Here is a 17489-nt window from a genome sequence, read left to right as displayed (position 1 = left end):
TGTTGTCTGACTTAAGGACCACTTTATAGCTTCCTTTAAATGCACTTTCACTAAAGCTGAGCTGTTTGTGTTCTAGAGTGCTGGTTGATATATTTACACAATAGTTTTAATTGGAGCCATAATGAGGTTGTATAACTAGGGAAGTCAAAGCTTTTAACCTTTAACACAGTCATTGGCTTGGAAGAGGCACCAGGTGCTGTTTGTGTGTTTTGGACGAAAGGCACAGTCGCTCTCTTCAACTTTTTGCTGATGCTCACAGTTTTCACACCTGCGTTGACATTGTGACTGTGATTACTGATGCTGTGTGTGTGTGTGTGTGTGTGTGTGTGTGTGCGTGTGCGTGCGTGTGTGTGTGTGTGTGTGTGTGTGTGTGTGTGTGTGTGTGTGTGTGTGTGTGTGTGTGTGTGTGTGTGTGTGTGTGTGTGTGTGTGTGTGTGTGTGTGTGTGTGTGTGTGCACTCGTATCTCTTTGCGGGTAGACCAAAACATCTTCTGGGTAGGTAAGCCTATTGGACATAAATCTCACAGCCTCCTGGATGTTTTGTCCTCCTTCAGTCCTCATCCATCACAAACATGAAACTCGTTCTCTTTTCTTGAGGCCGACTTTCCTTTGCTTCTAACAGAAAGTAATGGAGGTCACCTCAGTAAGCAGCTCCACGCTCATTTCCCCCCTGTTAATAGCTTCTCCCAAATGGCCTGGTACAATACAAAGTGTCTCTCAAAAAATGCCACTCGCCAGCTTTGACACTGACCACTCTACACTAAAGGTAGGGTTGACATTTACTCACAACAGAAGCACAGCCTTTTTTCCACCAGTGCCTTTCACTCACTCTCATAATCATGATACTACATTGAGCTGTAGACGTATGAATGTCAGATGCTATAAAGGCCTCAGATGATCATTCGTGAATGAGTCTTGCGATCACTCTGGTGGAAAAGCCAGGGGTTAGGGTATTACAGGAACATACATGGATTTTTCTTCTAGCCAAATTAGCAACTCTTTGAAGCTGCACTTAGGCTCAGCAGTGCTAACATTTGCTAATTAGCACCAGACACAAAGTATAATCTTAGGCTGATGGGAATGTCATGAGTTTATTTTGTCAGAAGTATTGGGAAGCAACCATACCCCTCTGTACCATCAGACTTTTAATTTTCAGACCGTTTCTGATCTAGTCACAGTGGAAAGGCTATGTGGGCACTAAAGAAGAAATACTGAAATGATAGAGGAAGACTTAAGACGGTAAAAGAAAGGAAAATATTGTGACAGTAAGCCAGCAGGAAATTGTGAATGCTAGACAAAGAGAGCAGTGAAAGCAAAGAAATTAAACAGGAAAGAGACGCGCAATTGGAGGAACAAGGAAAAAGTGATAGACAGAAGCGTAGCAAAAATGGTGAGCGCTGACAGGGTTTCCATAAAGACAGTAAAACATGGGGCTCCAGGGAGAGGTGCAGGCAGCAATAAAGAGGCTCTGAGCCTGGGCTCCTGGATCAGGATCGCAGCCATGCAGGGGCAAGCCCGATCGTCATCACTCACTCTTCCTTCCCATAATATCCACTAATGTTGCCCTATCTGTCACACAGCTGTGGATACTTGCCAAAGACCACTCTGTACTACCTAAGTATTGAGCGTTTATCTTGGGAGGTGTGCCATTTATTTGTTGAAATAGCAAGTTGCCTGTTTACACATACTGCAGACATGGAGCAACATTAACATTCATTTGAAGTCATATTTCTGGCCACCTGATGATTGTTAGTCCAATAATCACTCTCCTTTTAGCTTGTATTTAGTCTAAATCAATATCAAGCACTGCCCATGTTCAGAAAGGATGCCGATTAGAGTGTGTGACCCAAAACAGTAAAGTTGTGGACCGCAAAACCAAAAAAAATAATGAACCAAAAGATGCTAAAAAAGCTCTGTAAAACTAGGAGCGACTGCAGAGCCAGGTGATAATTGTCCTTGGGTTCATTTTTACACCTGTGTCATTACACATACTATAGTCTTTTGTCCTATTGTTCATAAAACATATTGCGTTAGTGCAGCTTTAACCTGGTAGAGTCCTGTGTACTGGGAGAAAATTTTAACATGATTCAAAAGTATAGCACAACAAAATACTCCATACCTTCCCTTTTCTTTTTGCTTCATGTACTGTATATTTGATTTGATACATCATATGACCTGAATTTGAAAATTATAACATCAAACATATGTGATGCTCATTTTCAACACTGTAGCACGGCAACTGTTTACTCAATATTATTAATATAACAAAAAATGCAGTCAACCATGAGCATTTTAAAATATTTTTGTGTTTTTTAAACATTATATGGTGTGCAATATAAAATGCAGCACATTCTCCTTTTCCTCATTTTTTGTATTAACTTACTAACCTCAGATCCTCTGCAGGAAACCTCTCCAGTCTTGTTCTTTACTGCCTCCATAAATCATACAGTGTTTACTTTCTGACAGGCAGTGTACAGTTAAGGTGCTCCGTCCAGTCCCAAACCAATAAACCTAGAAGCACTGGGGAATGGAAGCTCAAATAATGAGAAGCACCGTTGGTTTGTATCATTTCTTCACATTAGGTGGAAGCAGCCACGGATTCTGAATCTGAAAGCAAAGGTTCGCGGGAGTACCACTCTGTTGGGATCCAGGTGGAGGACAACAAGAAAGGGTGAGATAATGGCTCAGGGATTTTAAGCTCATTAGAGGACCTTAGTGAGTTTGCTCTCCACCATTATTTGTAATTGTGGCTTGTGTGTATAAATGCATTCATCATTGTCTTTCTAACTCAGGCAGGGCAGGTTCAAACGCTCCAACAGTGTGACGACGGCTGTGCAGGCTGACATGGAGTTGGAGGGCTTCCCTACCATGGAGGACAAGGGCCTGCAGTTCGGCGGGGGCTTCCAGCGTCACTCAGAGCCCAGCACACCCACCCAGTATGGGGCGGTGCGAACCGTACGTACCCAGGGGCTCTTCAGCTACCGCGAGGATTACCGTACCCCTGCTGAGCCCCCCAGCCCCAGGGAGGTCACCAGCGAGACCTCCTGGCAGCTGGAACCCCCCTCCCCACGGGACAAAGTGGCCTCGTCAGGCGAGTCTGGCAGGGTATCCCCATCCCTGAGGAGGGATGGTAGCTGGTTCATGCAGCTGCTCCACACAGAGACCAAGAGGATTGAGGGCTGGTGTAAGGAGATGGAGGCAGAAGCAGAAGAGAATGACCTGTCAGAGGACAGTGAGTGTTATGCTGAAAGTTTCATAAACAGTACAGTACAGACGGCTTGTATGCAGGCAGATTGAAAGATGGATCCTTTTAATGTACTGTACTTAATGTGTGTGTTTCAGTCCTAGGTAAAATCCGAAGTGCAGTGGGAAGCGCTCAGCTGCTCATGTCTCAGAAATTCCAGCAATTCTACTGGTTGTGTCAGCAAAACCTGGTAAGAAACCCATTAAAGAGAACGTGTGTATGTGTGTATCCTTCATGCTTACACTAGCTTAACTAGTTCCTCATCATTTATTTATTATATCACACATATATGTCAGTAAAAACAAAAGAAACAAAAGAAACAATACTTTTACCAGGTACCATAACATCTGCATAATTACACACAATTGTAATAATAAGGGACAGTAACTCTTAATGCAGCTCTACATCATTTATGTATGATGATCTGTGAATGGTAAGTCATACCAAAAAAAAAGATGGAAAGAATGTTTTTAAAAAGGGAAGAAATGTTGAAAAAATTAATGAGCTGTCATTTTTATGAACCAATATTCATTCATTCATTCATTCATTCATCTTCAACCGCTTATCCCGGGGTCGGGGTCGCGGGGGGAACCAATATATTATCCTTTTTGCATATTGCAATTTATGCATCATTTTTCAGTCTTCAGTCAGTTTATTGCCCATTTGTATGCTCCAGATGCCTCCACTGAACTAAATAAATCGGAAAATATCAAATTTGACTTTTAAGTGAAAGAAAAGGAATGAGTATGCAGAGTTGACAAAGCATAAGAGTACGAAAGCACTGGTTGCACTGTGTAAATCAACTTTTGTAATTTAAGACTGTTCCACACTCCTTTCTGTCCTCACAACCTCTGTTCTCTAACCTTCATTATTCCCTTAATGCTTTAGCCGGCACTACCAAACTGAATCAAAGCTCGCTGAATATCATTGATTGTGGAAAGCTACAACACTGAGAATCAATAGCTACTATATAGAACATTTATATGTGACCTGAACACTTTTAAATGAACAATACATGAGCGTGGATGTATTTCCAGTGATGCAGCTTTGTCCTGAGAAGAAAAGAAAACAAGGCTGAGCCAAACCTGGGTTTGAAAAATATCCAGACACCAGCCGCTTGTTCATCAAGTGCAGGAACACACGGGGTCAGAGATTTCTCCCTCATATTTTGTTCTGTTCTGTTCTGTTCTGTTCACAACTCATTGTATTGGTTGGTATGGAGTTATGAGAGATAGTGTTGTTTTGCATTGTGCAGCAGAAACTGCTCATATAAGGGGAGTGGCAATGTGTATGGGGATTAGATACTCAGAACCAGCCTTTTAGATCAAGTCAAGTACTTTGTCCCACTGAAGGACACCTTATTATGCCATTTTTTTTAGAAATCATGGAACAATACTTGTTTGTGCGTATTTAACATACTGCAATGGTTAAATACCCACAAAGAAGAAACTTAAAGTGATGTGTAGTTTCTCTCTACCCACCTGCATAAACTTTCATGAGGATTGGTTAAAAATTGCTCTAAATGACAGACAAACAGAGTGCTTCTCTGGGAGGAGCTCCGGGATTAAAAGCACACACTAACACAGCCAAGGCTTAAAACTCACTGACTCCTCCTGAATCTGCCAGCTCTGGACTTTTAAAGCCATAAGACTTCTGAGACACTCTGCAGCAGTGGCGATTGCTCTAAGACTGCAAGGGAAGCTCAGCTTCCTCTAAAATGTCACCAAAAAAAAAAAAAAAATGTACTGCTGTGTGTGCATTTCATTGACTAAATATGCGCTAGAAAGCCTTCATCTTTTGTTCAGAATCAGCTACTTATTACAGGTAACCGCCGCAACGTCCTTCTCATTCATCCACACAGTGCCACAGCACCGTTTAAGCAGCCTAGCTCTGCTGGCCATTGAGAGGACGCTGGTCAAGTCCCTGGAAAAGACATCTAGTTGGTACGACAAGGTCACATATAATTTCTTGAAAAGGAACGAAGGGTAGAATTAACATATAAATAAACAAACACATTTATGATGTAGGCCGGAAAAATGAGCTTCCCCTTCTTGAAAGACCAGCAGCTGACACTGCAGAACATCACAAGTTCAGGGGTCCGAATAAAGCTGATGAAGTGCTGAGGCGCTCCCTCGGTAATTACAGATAATGGGAAAGCATTCCCATCTTATCTTACATGATACTATGATATTTAAAATATGATATTTAAAATCTTGAAGAATTTTGATAAAGTGTATTGGTGTGAAAAGGAGCTTTAAACTAATGTCATAATATTATACAAATATAAAAGTAAAACTTTGACTCTCTGTCGGAATATAATGCAAATTTAGAGGATTTGAGTCAGGCCAAGAGATTAAAAAAACAGTAAAGTAAAAATTAGGTTAACTAATATCTTGATGGCAATGGCACAATTTAATATACTGATGCACAATTTGTCTCCAGTCCTCTTGCAATGATTTATAACTTAAGGAAAAAGCTGAATCAAGGGTCTGCTTTTCATATTTTCAGGAAATTTTCTTGTGACACCGTAACATTCTTTTATACAGCCATCAATGTTCATAGTCAAAATACCATTTTTAGAGCATCTTGCATCTCTTTCATATATTTCTTGTTAAAACATTTTAGTGCGGCCAGACATACCACATACCACATTGTAATGCAGAAAGAACCGCTGGAAACCAAAGGATTACAACATTATGTAATAACTCACCACATGAATGTAGCACAGAAAATACCAAGCACTGCCATTATACTATAAATCTATTGGACTATCAGAAAGCAGCACACTTCACCAGCCAGGAGTGTGGGAATGTCTCCTGGACTCAACACATCCCATCACAGTTAAAGAGGCAGATTCTGCTGGCTTGAGACAGACCATAAGAAACCAAGAACTGTTAACGCAAACTCTGCAAAAAAGAAATATATGCAACCACTTTACTCGTAAATAACCATAGCAACTGTACTATTTGTTAACAATATGTCACATAGCTACAGTATGACCATTACCATTACCCTAAGCAACACTTAATTGCTTTTAATTTTGAAGTACAAGTTATCAAGGCATTATAAGCCAGAACAACATATAGTAGATGAGATCGGTGTAAACTGACAAACACTCAACCACCTGAAGCCGGCCCAGAAGTCTGAAAGGTTTTAATAACATTTATCTGGAGCACATGAAGAACTTTATAATAAACAGTGTCCTTTGTCAACCTTAGTGAAAAACCCTTTGTTATTCGACGTTGTCTCTTAAATGTCAATAATCCGCATAGAAAGCAAACCCATGACCTTGATATTATTAGCGCCATGTTAGATAAAAGGTTCTGAATAAATTAAGCAGCGTGGTTTGATGAGACCATTGTTGAGACAATGTTTTCTTTGACACCATTGTTATAACATAAATTAGCAAGACGTTGGCTCTGCTCAGTGAACACATTTCTAATTTAACTTTTGCATTTAATTTTGATAGAAAGAAAAGATTGCAGATTTTTCATACTTAATGTTGGGCTATTGATGGGTGAAATTTAGCGAGGGAAGCCCAATGCTCAAATATTTTGGACTACAAATGTTAACACCTTATTACTGTTAGGAGTTGGAGGTTGTATTTTTCTTCTTTCTTTCTCTCCTTCTTCCCTCTCCTCACTCTTTCCCTCTCCTCTTTCTGCTGTACAGGAACCTGCAAGTGTAACACTGTAATGAGAGTCTCCACAATCTCTGGCTTCCTAGTTTCTGGGTTAATGTCTTCCTCACAATATTCTGCAAAACTCTTCTACCTTGAAAGTTGCCATGGTAACCGCTAATTACTACACTCACCAAAGTAAGCAAACAAAAGAGACAAAAATCTCACCAAACTTACCACCAAGGTAACTGTTACCAAATAGCCGTAGCCAAACAGAAAACAAAACGCACAACATGAAGTAGCTCAGAAACCAATACAAACAGGCAACACAGATAGCACTCCTAACTATGCTACTTACAAACACCAGTAAAACCATCCATCCATCTTCCACTGCTTCTCCCTATCGGGGTAGCGATCCCAGCTGACATCAGGGGTGACGCGGGGTACACCCTGGACAGGACACCAGTCTATCACAGGGCACATACAGACAAACAACCATTCACACCTACGGGCAATGTAGAGTCATCAATCAACCTAACACATGCATGACTTTCTTGCTGTGAGGCGACAGTGCTAACCACCACACCACAGTGCCGCAAACACCATTAAAACGCCACCCGCAATTAACCAAGTAGCTGTCAATTAACTCAACCAATCTGATATTATCAACCTGTAGGTTTTTAACCTCAACACCCAGGATAAATGCATTTACTAAGTTCCCTTCTACCTAACTAAGTTTTACTTGCATACATCCATCTGTTTTAAGTGAGAAATTAAACATTAATAACATTCATTTTCAAATAAATCCCAGAAAAGTTCCCAAATTTATGTTACAGACTAGTTTGGCACAGGGACAGAATGAGCTGAAAAGGGATAAAATGAGAAAGAAACACAGGTGGACTATTTCCAGGGACCAGAGAGCAGCTGAGTTTGTTGTTAGTGGGTTAGTGGAATAGCAGTTAGCGCATCCCTCAGACAAAGCCCCACCAGTGCTAGTCTCTGCTCTAGTGATTGGTGAGCTCCGTCTTATTACTTTAGTCTTATGTTGTTGGTGGATAGATTCCCGAAAGTGAATGTGTAGGTCTTCATGAACTGGAAGTGTATGAAGCTGTGGTGTGGTATGAGAAGCGTCTTCAAAAGCTAGCATATCCGCATGCACACCCTCTACACGCTTGTTGACATCTTTATCACACACAGCGTGTGACCCATCCTTCTGAAAACCAGCCCAAAAAGAAAAGTAAAGAAAGAAGAAAACAGATGATCTCTAACCTCTAACTCCTAACATCTTGCTTCAGGTTACAATTAGTGATAGAGCCTTAGCTTTAAACCCCAAGACCAAACTAGTCCGTGACACTGTTTTCTTAACATTAAGACCATGTGAACCATAAACAGTACATAAAGATACTTGGATTGGTAACATTGATGGGTGTAGTTTTTCTGGTAACATTAACAATTGTTGGTTAAACTCAAATCTTATTGATTGTGTTCTTCTTCTGTCTATTATAGTAACTAAACAGCTCAAGTGTTTTCTTTTCATTCGTATCTGTTCCTATCTTAGTCTAAAAAAAATGTTGACCTTTTATGGCTTATAAATGATGAACATTTTGAGCAGAAGGGGACTGCATTCATGGAACAATTTCTATTATCAACATCAAGTTTCAGCAGAGAATCTCATGACTCATTAAAACCTGCAGCAACGACAGGCCTGTTGCAGAAACAATGAGGCGCTCATCAATCTGATGTTTCTTTCATGTCACGAATTGAATAATGAAAAGGACTGAGCTGAAAATGGCAGTTTATTATTTCTGAGCACATTCATGGAAATAAGACAGGATTGGTGTCCATCACAAGTTGTTATCCCTCTTTTCAACCCAAAACCGCAAATCCGGTATTCATGCCTGTTTTGATGAGTGATAAGGACATCTAGTGGATCTAAGCTGAAGTACAATAACTAGTGTAGTCATGATGACTGTTTTGTATGCACATGTACAGTGTGTATGTGTGAGCAAGCGTAACAGTGCTTATTATCTGGACTACAGGCGCCGAACCAACAATCTGGGTCTTTACCAAATGTCACCACAAATGTTAATGCTCTCTTTGCTGTACCTCTTCTCACCTGCGTCTCTCGTAGGACCCCAGTGCCATGCCACGGCCCACCTCTCAGGACCTGGCTGGGTTCTGGGACCTTCTGCAGCTCTCCATTGACGACGTCACCTTAAAGTTTGACCAGCTGCAACAGATCAAGAACAACAACTGGAGGCCCGTGGACAGCCCAGAGAAAAAGGTGAGGGATCACCTCGGCACCATCAGCCCTGAACCAAGAATGTCTGAAGATATCACTGCATTCTTAGTTGCATGTAATGGTTCTGCTAAAACCTCAAAGACTGGAACTGATTAAATGACATGCTGTGGAAACAGATAGATGTATGAAACTACCAGCAGGTCGGTTCTTTTTTAATTTAAATTTACCTGATTGGACATTTTAGATTAAGGACTGTACAAAAATTATTTTGAGATTCAAAATCCACACCTCATGTGTAATTTAATGGCTAAAGTAAAACTGTTGTCCTACCTAACATATGAAGAAGATTACAACTTTCCTACTTCTCTATGCATTTTTCAAACAAATACATTTCAAAGGAAGGAAGGGATGTTGCTGGTTTTCTCTTTAAAAGATTAAACATAAGTTCCAGCCCCCTTCCCTTCCCCAAACATTGTCATACACTCCCTTAGCAGAAATCTTTTTCAAAAGGACTGAAATTAACCACACCATAAATTAATACAAACCAGGACCAGAATGCAACGTCCAGAAAAGGGAAAACAGCCAATGCATCTTTTACACTACAACTAAATTCAAAAAAGGAAAATCCCTGAGAGAAATATTTACTATGTGGTCCAGTAAAAAATCCGGAGAATTACTAATTAAGGAATACATCTTGTTTTCCAGCTTTTTGAGACAAAGTTGGCAAACTTAAACGCACACATCTATCTGAGATACAGATCAAAGCATGCCAACAGGGCTGCATCATAATCTTGAATACTGGGTTTGTTGGTGGGTTTTTTTTTTAACACAACTCTTAATTACCCTCTCTTCTTCCTAAAGCCACCAATTTCCGTACCAAAGAAGACAGTTCGACAGAGGAGTATGGTGACAAGAGAGAAATCCCTGGACCTCCAAGACAGGGGGCGGCAGGAGGCCCGTCGGCGGCTCATGGCAGCCAAGAGGGCAGCCTCCTTCCGGCAGAACTCAGCCTCGGAGCGAGCAGACAGCATCGAGATCTATATTCCCGAGGCTCAGACTAGACTTTGAGAAGATAGGGTCCGGGGGCCAACATGTCTCCCTGCTCCCATGTTCAAACAACTTTAAAACTAGCCTTTTTTCTAGACTGCTACTCTCTCTACTCTTCCTTTATCCATCTGTTGTCTGATCTCGAAAGCCATCCTCAGTGCCCATCGCCAACACCATTGGTCTGTAGGATGTGCCAAGCCTCTTCTCCCATTGCCAGAATAAGTGTGAGCAGAAATGTGTGTCTGACATGGGTTGGTTGGGTTTCTACTTTGGTTTGCTGGCGATCATGATAACCCAGCCTACAGGCTCTCTCATCCAGTGTCCTGGATGGGTACGTCTATAGTTTTTCAGCATTAGCAAAGTGCCATTTAAAAAGTGCAGCTTTGAAAACCTACCAGCAACCAGGCCTTTGACCTAAAAAGAGTAAATGAGAGAAATTATATTTGTTTCAAGTTGTTCAAAAATGGTCAAAGTTAGTAACCCTTCAGTATTTTTCAATAATTTAAGGTTATATTATGACACTTTTTGTTTTCTTTGGTCGTTTTGGGGGTAAATGTTAATTACAAGCTAAATATCACAAAATTGTTGTAAGTTAAAAAGGTTGAAAAGTGCCAATGCTTGAAATACCTCAACTATGTGCATGTGGCACTGATCATCCATTCAAGGTTATTCAGGCAGCCCTTATAAGCTCTGGACTGGTCAGTGTTGACAAATGCAGCTTTCTACTCAATCTGGTTGTAGTCAAATGTTTTTCTTGGTCTGGATTGGTGGAAGAATGACATCTGTCAGCTCATTAACATGCACATTTCAATCAACTTTGCTATATAGCTCATGTTCCTGTTGCCAACTTTCAGATATTGACATTTACTTGAAACTGAAAACATGCAAGTCTTGTGCCAACATTTTCATTATGTCAATGCAGTAGGAAAAAAACTATGAAGGTTTGTGTAACTCCTTAGATCAAAATGTGTAGACAAATGCACTTATGCACTTATTACAATTCTCTCTATTTCCAAGGGAAATGTACATACCCAAGTTCACAATAGTACTGTTGTATTTTTGAATTGTGAGCGGGAAGAGTATTGATTGTGTATATTTTTCCCTCATGTCCACTGCCTGCCCTCTCTATTGCTTTCGACAAATCTAGATTTGTTGCATACATACAGTGACTTGATCACATACACATACACACAAAATCATACTGCTGTTTTCATCTACTAAACTTCTCTCAGGCCCTTTCAAGTAGCGCCCTCAGCCACAGTTAATGAGGACTGATAGAAAAACTGCCAAAACATAAACAAAATATCTGCATATTAGTTTCAACAATCCAAGTAATTATTTGTAATCTTCATATTTCTTGAAATGTTCTGTGTTGTTCAAAGTCTCCTGAAGCAGTGTCATAACTGCATTCACTCCCTCTAGGAAAGGCAAAGAAATAATGAAACAAAAGTGGGGCAACAGCATTCCAGAGGGATGCACGCAGCAAGTCCCAAATAACTCAAACTTTGCACGTCTGTTGAACGAAAATGAGGAATAAGATATTAACTGTCTGTGGCTATGACTATTGTGTGATATTTTGCCACAACATGATGCATTTAGAGGAGCTAGATATTATTTGCCTTTGGTTCCCATCACAATGTTGCACCAATTGCACCACCTTTTCATAAGTCTAGATTCCTTACACTACGTGGAGATTTCCACATTACAAAACTAGTTGACCACATGAACAAACTCTGTAGATTAGCTGTTACATAAATAAGTACAAATGCCGCTAGCCAGATGTAACTGTTAACTTAACCAAATGACAAACCTTTTAGCTTGCTAATACTGTATATAGCAAAAGATTGAGTAGTTCATATGAAATATGGTTGACATACCTGACCTGAGACTGGATCGAAATGTCTTAAAATCATTTAAACTGGTGTAAAACTGTGAAGATTTTAAATTACATCTTTTGGAAATAACACAACATACCTCAAATTACATAAATGAACATAATTTAGAATTGAAAAACACAAATACTGCTAACCAGTGGCGGATTAAGGTGGCCAGGGGGCTCCTAGGCTACTGTTTGTTTGGGCCCCCCACATTTTTAATCATGCTTTATCAGAAAAAAAAACCCCACAAGAACAGAAGTCCGCAACCTTGATAAATCCTGTCAATTTTGAAATTATCTTTAGTAGATCTTGGTCTCGCTGTTCTTTCAGTCGTGCAATCACATTTCCTTTTTGATGCTGCTAAATGTGTCACATATCTATAAGGTTTTTTTCCCCAGTGTAGTAAAAAATGAAAAAATAGTCTGGCCCCTAGGCCAGCCCGGTCAACTAAATGCTTGCTAGCACAAGTTTTTGTGGTGCAAGCCGATTTAGTAAATCCCAAAATTAAAAGTTGCCAGTAGATACTAAGACCTTAGGAAAGGACTTTACACACAACCTTAGTGATGGATTTATGAAAAGCTGGTGCAACCTAATCATGGTAAGTGATGTGAAGGTGCAAAATCTAAAGTTATGGGGCCTTGGAGAAGATTCTTTAGTGGTCACATAATCTACTTCAAGGTAGTTATAAGTACATTTATCACATAGGGTTATATGGTTATACGTAAATATCATCTTGAGCAAAAGCCAAAATCATGCTGCTCTTTATTATCAGCCAGAACATCAATCTTAATTGTGTTGCCAATGTAATATTCAAATCACGGACGTCTAAAGTCTATTGGTAAAAATGTTGGATAATCAACCAACTAAATGGTGCTGCTTTTTATTTAATAAATACAGTACTAGACAAACAATCAATGCAACACAATGCGCTGTCAGCTGATCAATACATCACATACAAATCTATTTTTATGACTATTTGGTTGAGTGATTGTGCCAGTGTTCATTGTGGGTAGAACTACAGAGATTTATCGTAAAGCAGTAAGAACAAAGTGCATTTTTCTGGATTTGAATGTGTTGTGTGTGTAGGTTATGTGTGTTTTGTTGAAATGTGTGTGCTTTATCTATTTTGTAGTGCAATGCTGACACATTCAGAGAAGAAAGGGAGAATCTGGGGTCAGTGTGGCTTTATTTCACTATTACTACCCAACAGCGGCCTGACCATGTCTCTCGCTCTCTCTCTCTCTTTCTGTCTCTCTCTCTTTCTGTCTCTCTCTCTCTCTCTTTCTGTCTTTCTCTCTCTCTCTCTCTCTCTCTCTCTCGCTCTCTCTCTCTTTCTCACACACACACACACACACACTAAGTCATCAGCACTCTGTTAAATCATATTTTGGATACCATGCCATAGCACATTATTTATTTTTCTAATTGTTTAAGCATATGCAGGACTCTCAACCCATCATGACTCTAAGTATAGATATGTTTACTCTGATTTATTTCCAGTGTTGAAACCAACCTCACACTGTATCCGAATGCACGAGACATAGTTTAGTTGTCATAAATTCTTGTAGCAGAGCTCAGACAATATATTTCAGAGAGCTAAGAAGTATGTTCAGTCCAACAAATCACCAAGTAACCAAAGTCAGCAGTAGAGTGGCAATGTTCCCAACATGCTGTGCAATACTTTTAATAGCCCAAGGCTGAGTATTGGATTACACATTTTCTTTAAAAACACACCCAAACTCTGTTGTTTTAATTCATTGCAGCGGCAGGGACCTTTAACAGTATGACAGTGGGTTTCTGGAAAGTGTCTGGGTGTGTGATGCCAGGCAGTTGGCAGAGCAGAGCCGGTCCCCTGCTGTTGCCACAGTGGCAGGCAGACGGGACAGAGAAAGACTCGGCCTGACATATGCTGGCTTAGAGGAGACGAGAGCTTCGCACTGAGCCCCAAACTGCTGGTGTTGTATGCTGTTGTGTAGCTGGAAGGCTGTTCTGTGAGGATCGCTAGGCGTGTATTTTTCAGCCTGTCTTTGACTAAGCAAAGCAGCTTATGTAAGATTTTGGTTCCTTGGTGAGATCAAGCAAACAGCTTCCAAGGCCCTTCAAAGCTTGTGTTGATAAATGCATTGCTGAATAGTGGCCTATACTGTAGAACTTAAGCATCAGCACTACACTTATTTCTATCAATCTGCACTCGGCTAGTTTCACTGAAGGCTGTCATTGAATTCACAGAGGAGTTTCTCCTTTATGCAAATTGATCAGGGCTGTGTAGTAAATTAAGTGTATCCGCCATCTTGGCTTAGTTGAGAGCATCTATATTGTTCCTCCAAGAGGCAGTCACATAATTGCAATGAGACCAAACCCTTTCAAATTGTATAGTGGAATCAGTTTAAGAAGTCTCGAGGGAGGAGAAATGTTGAACAGGATTTGTGCAATAGAGACACAGTCTTAGGAAATTTCCAGCTACAATTAGAAAGGTAAGACCTGGGCTTGCAGTAAGCATACAATTAGTTTGAGAACCAAGACTACTTTAGTACTCCTGAGACTTTCTCCACAAAATGTCTCTCCTGTAATGGCTGGGTAAAGTTTGTCTCCCAATGAAAGTCATCTTCCATCTCTATAAAAAGTTTTTAACCTTTTGCTTATTTTTGTCCAAATTGGTATGCACACACGTGAACCTGTGAGGGCCTCCTGTAACAAAGTGATCTTGTATTTCTATTTCAGTTAGTGCTTTTTACGTTGGATCCCTTCGGTACAATTGTGTGGCGTACATGATACTGTGAGCATTGAAAGACTTAATGGTGACTGTGATTAAGCTGAGGTGAAAAATGGTAATTTAACAGCTAGTCACCCACCAAAACCTTGTGAAAACCCCAAGGGCAAAAAAATTGCACCAGTGTCAGATTTAATGTCATGAGGGCAGCAATTAACTACAAGTGCCATCGTTTTTGACTTATTCAGCATACTGTCAAATCATCACTCTACACAGTCACGTTATCAGTCATCCGTTTTATGTAAGAAAACATTCCCATTTCCAATCACATTTCTGTCATTTCAGCTCGTATCTTGATATTTGTGGCCTCATTTCTGGTACGACTGACTACTGTCTGCTTTTAACTCTAGAACCTGTGATGTGAAATATTTCAAGGGGACTTTTTCGTAACCATGTTGTGGAAAGAGCGTCGGACTCACTGAGATAGACAACACTTCCTTGAATTTGGAATGTGAAACCACTCTATAATTACTAGATAAAACTGAAAAAAGTAGTTGTTTAGCTAAAACTATTTTCATCTCTTGTATATCATATCTATAGTGAAGATGAATATAATGCCAAATATTCATTATTTGTAAAGAAATATATATAGATATATAAATATATAATATATGCTTCATTGAAACATGACTATTTTCTGCATTTGCTCATGTTTTGGTTCATTTTTACTTTGGTATGGTTGTTTTATAAGCTGATATGATGGCATGCAAAATACTGATTCTGAATGTAGGCTTATTTATTCATTTGTTTAGTTAGAAATTATGACACTGTCCCACTGATATGTTATGTATTTATTTAAGTCGATCACAAATGCATTTCTCAATGTGTGTTACTTCAGTGCAAGTTACCGTATCATTGGGTTATTTTTGTATTATTTGAGTAGTTTGCGACAACATATGCATTTCCCTCCATTCTTTCCAAGTTGAGCTATTGAAAGATTTTTGAATCTTTGAGTAGTTTGATCATTGCTGAGGTCATCCAATGTAAATAATTCTGCAATTAAATTTCTGAAGAAAAGGTTTGGAAATGTTTGTCTGTGTGGTGCCTGTTTACTTTGAAAAATGAAACTGTAAACCTAATAGTGCACTCTCACTATTGTGCCCATTTACATACATTAGTAAAATTAGTAAAATATTATGAATTCACAAAAACCCTTTAAAGATTTAATTACATATTGTCAAACACCAAACTACATGACTCAACTTTTCAATACTTGCTCTAATAACAACAGAGTTCTCGATGGTAGTTCTTCAGCACACAAGAGGAATCCATGGTGAATTTATCAAACCGTTCTTGACATTTCATGCATTTTATATCTGTATTCAGGCAGCTAACAAAATAGTAATGAAATAAAGATGAAGGGCAGCTCTGAATCATATGTCATTTATCTTTTACTGTTCTTGCTGAAGTGAGTCAGGGCGGTCGCCAGTGACTTGGCATTTGTATCATGAATAGAATAGAGTAACGTTTGAGTTTTAAAAAGATATGTCACTTAATATTTATGTATTTCTCATAGAGCCACCAAAGTTTACTCACCTTGTAACACATAAAATCTAAATATAACGGTGTTAAATACATTTTATTAGGATTAAAGAAGATGCACAAAGAAATATAGTCATAGTGGCAAAACAGTTGAATATATGTATAGAGCTTTATATGTATAGACAATCATTTTCATGATAACAGACAGGTTATTGTAATATTTATCTGATTCAGTATATATTGTATAATTGGTGTAGCAGACAAAAAAACACATTTAATTTCAATTTCACTGCAAATTTCCTTTAAGTACATATGTGTCATATTATAATTAAGTAAATGTTTTGATTATGATATTCCATCAGCAGAGTTTTAATACTAGGTTAGGTTTGCAATAATATGAATGCTATACACAGTGAATCGGGACTGTGATTTAAACTATTGAAATCATCAGTCTATGGCTCTGAACACAGGTGTTTTCAATTATTCTAAATGAATAAGTCTGCTTTAGAGAATGCTTTAAGTCTTTAATTTGTTAACCTACAATGCTTAACGCTGTGATTTCTCCCTACACCCTACAAAGCAAACAGGAGAGTCAGAGTGATGCCACTCATTTAAAAGTTAACAAATCCTATTTTTTAATGCTTTTCTTTCAATTAAACATCTGATTGGTTTTATATGTTCTAAATATCTTCATATATGAGATGTCATGACAGCCATTCAGCAGCCATTGATTAACCAGGGTTAGGTCATTTCATATTTAAAACTTTACAGAAGTCAACCCCCTGTCTTGTCTCATACAATCTCAAATACACAAGGCAAGATCACCCCCTGTTGGACAAAGAAATAAAGTCAAAGGTTGTTCAATATACATCCTGTATGTTGCAGTGGGATTTGTCAGCCCCCTTTTTTGCCATTGTTACAAACAAAAGAAACAAATCAAGATTTAATTTGACTAACATTTTTGATCAGGGGTATTGCTGTAAGTACCATGCCATTATATATCCCAAAGTATTTATTGACTGATGGATTGATTAATGAATATACAGAACACAAAAATCAAAGGATAAAGTGTTAAAGTGAAACACTTCTTTGCAACATGGTTCCAAGATGTAAGTTATATATCAAAGAAAGCTGGTGTTCTTTCTTCATATTTTACTCTTTGTCCAAATGGTTTAATAACTTCTGACTTATGTTGAAGACAACGCCCC

At 39.1% G+C, this 17489-nt stretch overlaps 1 protein-coding gene across 1 annotated transcript in view; it reads left to right on the top strand.

Annotated features, from left to right (window-relative positions):
• dlgap2a (discs, large homolog-associated protein 2a) overlaps nt 1–10238 on the top strand; it is a 125248-nt gene extending 115010 nt beyond the window's left edge. Inside the window, exons 6-10 of the mRNA XM_083924608.1 lie at nt 2583–2671; nt 2793–3232; nt 3343–3434; nt 8995–9147; nt 9967–10238. Of these exons, the coding sequence (XP_083780734.1) occupies nt 2583–2671; nt 2793–3232; nt 3343–3434; nt 8995–9147; nt 9967–10173 (981 nt within the window). The 3' untranslated portion in view covers nt 10174–10238. The remainder of the gene's footprint in view (nt 1–2582; nt 2672–2792; nt 3233–3342; nt 3435–8994; nt 9148–9966) is intronic.
• The last annotated feature ends 7251 nt before the right edge of the window (nt 10239–17489 follow it).

Source organism: Echiichthys vipera (genome assembly GCF_963691815.1).
Source record: "Echiichthys vipera genome assembly, chromosome: 12".
Taxonomy (NCBI): Eukaryota; Metazoa; Chordata; class Actinopteri; order Perciformes; family Trachinidae; genus Echiichthys; species Echiichthys vipera.
This window is presented reverse-complemented; position numbering and strand designations above follow the sequence as displayed.